This window comes from Phaenicophaeus curvirostris, chromosome 1 (assembly GCF_032191515.1).
Source record: "Phaenicophaeus curvirostris isolate KB17595 chromosome 1, BPBGC_Pcur_1.0, whole genome shotgun sequence".
In the NCBI taxonomy this organism is placed as follows: domain Eukaryota; kingdom Metazoa; phylum Chordata; class Aves; order Cuculiformes; family Cuculidae; genus Phaenicophaeus; species Phaenicophaeus curvirostris.
The window spans coordinates 128249568-128256124 of record NC_091392.1 but is presented as its reverse complement, the minus strand read 5'-3'; the positions used below and the strand labels follow the sequence as shown (position 1 = coordinate 128256124).

Here is a 6557-nt window from a genome sequence, read left to right as displayed (position 1 = left end):
TTCGTTTGTTGATGAACCATTTTCCCCTCAAAAGACACCAAAAAAAAGCCTTTTAGATGTGGTGTTTCTGCTGCAGAAAAATTACAAAGTGAAAACACGCCAGGCTTTTCTTAGTAGTTCAGTGAGAGTAGCTTTAATACAAAAAGCTATGTACAGTCATCTGTGAAAGGGCAACATATGCTCTAGTGTATCCTCCCTGCTCAAACCACCAGCCAGCACAACTGTAGCACATTTTAAGTTCACAGTTTTCACAATGCTAAAGCCAGTTCTGGTGAGTGGCACCTGTTCTGCAGAAAAGGTTTTTTCTCAGCTAATGCTTTATATTACAGAGACAGGCGTTTGACTTCTGCATTACTCTGGCAGAAATAATTCAAGTGCATTGACATTGACTTAAAAGCTGCTACTGTTCACTGTGTGTTACATTGATGGTCAAACAAGCTACCTAACTAATTGTGCAAAACCTGCAAGGCCACTACACGTACATAAACACATCTAATAATTTAAGTGTCAGGAATGTATCTTTCATTTGTTTATTCCCATTGCACCTTCTCCTTCCAAAGCATCAACCTTCTGCTCTGAGGTCATCCCAGCTGTTTGTCGGTGGTTCAATATTGCTTTCCAGATTCTGCAGAGAAGACCACCCCTGTGTGAAGAAGCACGGAGAACAGTTAGGGGAAAGCTCCCTCATCTCCTTTACTTTGAAGTGAGCATGAAGTAAATCTAGAAATCCCCAGGGTCCCCCTGTATGACTACGTAGAAAACACTGTGCTTCTTCAAGGATATGGCTAAAACAACTTCTTCCAGGTCATCCAGGGGTTAACAGAATGACAATGAAAGGACTTGAATCAGTCGGTAGGAAAATTCAGTTCTTTATGCCTGTTTTCTACCATCATCCTGAATGGTGCAGAGGTAGCTCCAACCTTGATAAACCCCAAAGCTTAGGTGGCTTGAAGCACCCGAGCTGTGGTTGTTCTGCTGTGTCAGTTCAAATGGGAAAAACTTGAACACAAAATCAGAGATGCAATTCACAGCTGTTGCCGCCGAGCAATCTCTGAGCTGTTTGAGTAACCTGAATTCTAACTTTTTTTTACAAAGTAGTTAAGCTCGTAACAATGCACCAAGAGAGACTTTCTTACCGCAGTTGAAGATAACGCAAATCATCTTTAGTGATATCATTAAGGACAGTGCTCAGGGTATAATCTTCTTCAGCAAACTAAAAGGCAAATTTATTCCTAAATTAATAGTCCTTCTTTGAAACCAAACTGCTAATCATGCCTACCATGGCCTTATAAGAAACAATTTTGTGTTAAATTTTTCTTACCCTTTTAATAGCATCCAAGTCTGCTCCTTGCTGTTTCAGCCAGTTTGTGAGCTCAGGGTCTGCGTTCTCTCTAAAAGATGCTGCAGACCACTGGGAGTCTAAACAGGAAACAAAAGTATGGGTTAATGCACCTCAAAACTAGGGCAGAAATGATGGGTTTCAAACTACTGAAGCTTAAAATAGATGTAACTCTGAAGTTACCCTGAGCCAAATCAAATAAGCAAACACAATCCAGTACATTTGTGTGCAGCAGTCCCAGTATGCAGTACCTCCTCATACCTTTGGGTTTTAGTTGTAATTGAAGCAAGTGTAATTCTTGAGTTTTTTGCTCCAAACATTGTCGTAAGAGAGCCTGGTACTCTTTCTCCTTCTGAACAAGGTTTTCCAAAAGCCTGTTAGCATGAGAGAGATCAAACACAACCATAGTAAGAATACAACTAGCTGAAAAAAATATTTATCATTTTTAACAACTACCCAAGGACAGAGATGTCACTCTCTTTATGACATATTTTGTGGCTCACAGATGTCATCTTGGTTGTCTGAGATTCAACTTAGTGGTGATCCTTTAAAGCTTTCATCTTTGCAGAATTAAGTGAATAGCTGGCAAATTCTGTTCCTGTTGTTTTGTAGCCTTTATACTTGCAGCCTTTATGCCGCCATTTACTGCTTAACAGTATTTACACTGAGATGTTCTACCAGGGACTTCCTGATCACAGATTTTCCATAAATAGAATGGGACCTTCAGCTGTTAACACACTGGCAGCAGCCTGCAAATGTAACCCAAGAGAAACAGGACGGGGGCTCTGCTGGTGCTAATTAGGGGGCCAGGACAGAGCTGCTCTGGCCTTTCATTGCAGGAACAGCTTTAAGGTCACTGCCACTGGGTTAAGGTGGCACCCAAGGAGTCAAAGAAGAAAGAAGGAAACCAACACGGTTGCACAAGCCTAATTACTTAACAGCAGAAATCTGACCTGACGTTCTGCAATTAAAAGATGAATTACAGAGAAACAAAAGTTGTACTGAAGGCTGTTTACCAGCACGTTCTGAATCCATTTGTGTTCCTTGAAGGTCTGCCTTATCACAAGGCAATTGCAGTAGGTGAGCAGTATCTACGTTCTGTTGTACGTGTCACTGTACAAAGTGACATCTGAGTTTTCCAAAGGGTACCTGAAAATAAATCCACGGCCTTTACACGGGGGTTACCTTAAAGTCTCTTGTTTAAGTCTGGCCAGCTCCAGGCTAAGCTGCTGCCGAGCCTCATGTGACACCACAGAACTAAGGGTGCTGACTCCTGATGTGACGAGGGGATCCTCAGCCCCATTCTGTTCAGCAGGCTGGAAACTGTCCTCTGCTTCATCGCAGTCCTTGTCCCCGCCTTCGGTTTCTGACGCCGGCTCAAAGTGAGCTCGAAGCTCTGGGCAAGTGAACAGTGAAGAATACACATTTCTTTGAACAAATGTGTCTTCAGAGGTGTTACAGTCGGCTTTATTACTGTGAGAGGGAGAGCTTCAGCTAAGGAAGTGGCCTGTGCACGGAGTGCTTTATCGCAGCACTGAGCAGGGGAGCAGCAAAGCATTGTGGGCTGGACCAGAGATTCTCTGGCATCGATTCTGAACTAAGCGGCACTGCGATAGCTCAGCTGTAGCACAACAGTAGAGGGAGGCAGCTGCAGATCACAGCTGTAGAGGTGACAAAGACATTGGTGATGAAATAAATAGAAACATAGTTAATAAAATGTATTAATGAGAAATTCTTGAAAGCATGGAGATTAAAGAAAAGAGGGAAAGGGAAAGGGAAAGGGAAAGGGAAAGGGAAAGGGAAAGGAAAAGGGAAAAGGGGACAGGGAAGAGGAGGAGAAAGGGAAGAGAGGAGGGGAGAGGGAAGAGGAGAGGAGGGGCGAGGGAAAAGGAAAGGAGAACAGGGAAAGGGAAAGGCAGAAGAGAAAAGGGAGAAGGAAAAAGGGAGAAGAGAAAAGGGAGAAGGAAAAAGGGAGAAGAGAAAAGGGAGAAGAAAAAAGGAAGAAGAAAAGGGAGAAGAAAAAAGGGAGAAAAGGGAAAAGAGAAAGGGAAGAGGGTTGTTTTCCCCTAATGCCCTGGGCCAAAGAGCTTTCCTCTTTTCCAGGTAGCATTTCTAACACTAGTTCTCTCAGAACTTGTTGCCAGTGGCCACCCTTCCCATCAGAGAGTAGCTGGCATTCTTCTCCTACAAACACAGTCTTAAAAAACGTAGTTGATTAGGCTTGAATGCAAAAGCAGCTTTGGACTGAAAGGGCTCACCCATCAGTAAGTGCTCTCAGAACACTCCTACTGGAAAGGGTGCTCAGCACTTCAGAGGGTTACAAAACCACTTGCAGATTTCCAGGTTAGACTTATTCCCATACAGTTCTTAGTCATTTATCCTCCTGCTTCTTGGTGGTGCTAGTGATTTTTCCTACTATCTACTTATCCTACCATCTATCTATAGTCCAAAACCGTACTCCTCCTCATATTAATGCACTCCGTGCATCTGTTCCACAGCTCAGTGATCATTTTTCAGAGTACATAACCAGTGTTGCCCACTTTGGATGTCATTAAAATGTTGTACAGAGCCACCTTCTTTCTTACTGGATAAGCTCCAGCTCGGCCTGAATTTAATTTGCCTTTTCTGTCGTGGTTGGACCACACTGGCAGCGCAGAACCGCTGGTTATCTCCTCATTACATGCGTCTGTACTGCAAGTACAACATTAATCCTCCAGATCAACGCTTCTTTCTGTACAACATCCTGACCCTGTGCCTTTGATGTAGGGGCACACGTGATGCAGTTAATGGCATGCTGACAGATTAAACATCTAAACTGTTCCATTTGCCAGAACTCTTTGAAATGCCTTTTTTTAAAAAAAAAAAAAAGAAAAAGAGAAAAAATTATTTTCAGATGCTTTGATTTACCTGGAATAAGAATAGTGACTGCTGCTTGGACTGCACGGCGAATTATGTTATCCATTGCAAACATCCAGTGGGGCCTTATTAAGTGATTTCTTAATACCTTATTCACCTGTAAATAAATAAGCAAGTTAAAATAGCAGCAAACAACATTTGCTTACACCTTTGGAAAGACAATCTTGTTTTTCAATAACCAGATGAAATTTTCTAAAGCAACAACTGCGTGGGTCACTAAACACCCTCCACTTCTGAACGTCTAATCAACAGATGTGGCAGTTTTAGGGCAGAGCTTTCAAACCCGACCCGGAGTGTGATTCAAGCCCCTCAATAGTACAAGGAGGAAGAGGAATAAAGTGGGGAAGCTGCAAAACCCTGAGGTGAGCTCTGTCCGGGAAGAATCCCTCTCCTCGTCTGCTAGAAAAGAACTCACCGCATCCTGAAATCCGAACAGGACCAGATGAATCTGATTAATGGAAGTGCTGTCAAAGTCCAAATCCATTTTTAACTTGGATATGGTAGAAGCCATCACTCTCTGCTCTGGAGAGCGTATGAAGTCCCTTAAAATCCCAATAATTTGCTTGATATGAGCCACTGAAAGATGCAGTTCTTCAGAGCTCTGGAGAAAAGATAACGAATGCCTATCAAAGCCCAGGGTCATTAAACATCTAATTAGTAGCATTAGTATTTTTAGGGCTGCAATTAACAGCATTGCTCATATTTATTTCACAGCGATGCACTGAAATCACAGAACTTTCGTTTCTGCAAAGCCTTTTGTTTCTACCTTTTTCTAACTAAAAAATTTTTAATCATAATTCCTATTTTCCAAAAAATAAATTAAATTTACTACTACTGTGTCTGTCACAAAGGGAAGAGGTTCCAGATAACATCTCCACATTTCTGCAAGGTACTGCAGAGGGCAGCTCTTCTCCACAAAAAGAGCAGAGTCAGTAGAGACTGAATTTTTTTAGCTGCTGTCCTTTCAATAAGCTGAACCTGGACTTAGATCCGATTATGTGGACACTTTGTTTCCTTAGGAAAAATATCTCTTTGTTTATGCATTTATTATAAGTCAGATAAAGGTCCAAGATTACACAGTGATAGGATTCAAGTGTTCATTCTATGATTTGCAGTCCATTTCCCCTACAGTTAAAGCTATCCAAACAACCTGTAAAACTACAAGGTAAAGGGAGAAGTATTACAAAAATTATGGAAACGAGATGATCACAGCAGTGCTGCAAAAACAGCTGGAGGTAGGTAGGACTTGCTGTTACTAAATAATCCTTCTTTATCCTGGAAAATATTTAGAGCCCTAGTTATTTCTGACTAAGAGCTCACATATGAATTCTAGTCCTTCACAAGGCTGTAACCTATTTTGCAGTTTAAGCTCAGAGCAGAAATTTACCTCAATTTCTTTCCCAGCCTGAGTTTGTGAGCCTTTCTCCTGGGCCTGTAAAGCTCTGCAAGACCCCCCAGGGTCTGGAATGAGCCCATCTACACTGTTAGGCAGTTTGCAGGGGAAGCGAGACCTGGGGGAGCACCAAAGCCCTGTGCTGCGTGGAGGTGGCTGCTCACACTAGGCTCAACTGGAGCTGCCCCAGGAGCAGCAGGACCCTCACCAGCACCTGGGCACCAAGACCCATGGCTGGCCAGGGACACCACAGGTCACCAGGCTGACCTTGATATAAATGCAGTCCAGGTGAAAAACCACAGCTTTGAGAAGAACAGATAATGTCTGTGGCACCTTTGGAGCAGATATGGAGAAGAAGAAGCTAAACAATCAACTCTAACTGGTGTGTGGCATTGCTTGGCCATGGGTTAACTGAAAAGATGTTTATTTCCTTGCTCCTCTTTACAGTCAGTAAACCTTCCCACTCAATCCTTCCCTCTCTAGAAATCTACCCGAGCTTTTTTAAGATTCAGATACTGTGTTCTTGGCACCTAGTTTACACATGCTTCGAATTAAAAATTGTTAATCAGTTCTCTATCTTTAATGCAAATCATACCTATTGCTACCTGATGTTGCATTTCCATGTCCTTAAAAGCCAAAACAAAGCACAGCACCAAAACCACCCAACCCACCAAATGCTCCAAATCTTCTCCCTCAGAGAAGGCAGGAGCCCAGCAGCAGGCAAAGGTAGTGCTTGCGATCCATTCAGCTGACAGCAAATGGCTCACACGGTTACAGGTCTCAGTGATTAAAGATACTCGGATGAAACGACCCAAGTACCTTCCACTTATTAATTCTCAGAAAAGGAATACTACTACCTGGCTTGTCATTTGCCTTTCGACATGGGAAAAGAAGAGCTGAAGTGGAATT

The 6557-nt window shown here is 42.7% G+C and overlaps 1 protein-coding gene across 1 annotated transcript in view; it reads right to left on the bottom strand.

Annotated features, from left to right (window-relative positions):
* Nucleotides 1-129: 129 nt before the first annotated feature.
* The window catches only part of MAP3K15 (mitogen-activated protein kinase kinase kinase 15), an 83300-nt gene continuing 76872 nt past the window's right edge, over nt 130-6557 (bottom strand). The window contains exons 23-29 of the mRNA XM_069854485.1: nt 4671-4856; nt 4247-4352; nt 2525-2735; nt 1601-1713; nt 1322-1419; nt 1137-1213; nt 130-643 (exon numbers count right to left, since the gene is read on the bottom strand). Of these exons, the coding sequence (XP_069710586.1) occupies nt 523-643; nt 1137-1213; nt 1322-1419; nt 1601-1713; nt 2525-2735; nt 4247-4352; nt 4671-4856 (912 nt within the window). The 3' untranslated portion in view covers nt 130-522. The remainder of the gene's footprint in view (nt 644-1136; nt 1214-1321; nt 1420-1600; nt 1714-2524; nt 2736-4246; nt 4353-4670; nt 4857-6557) is intronic.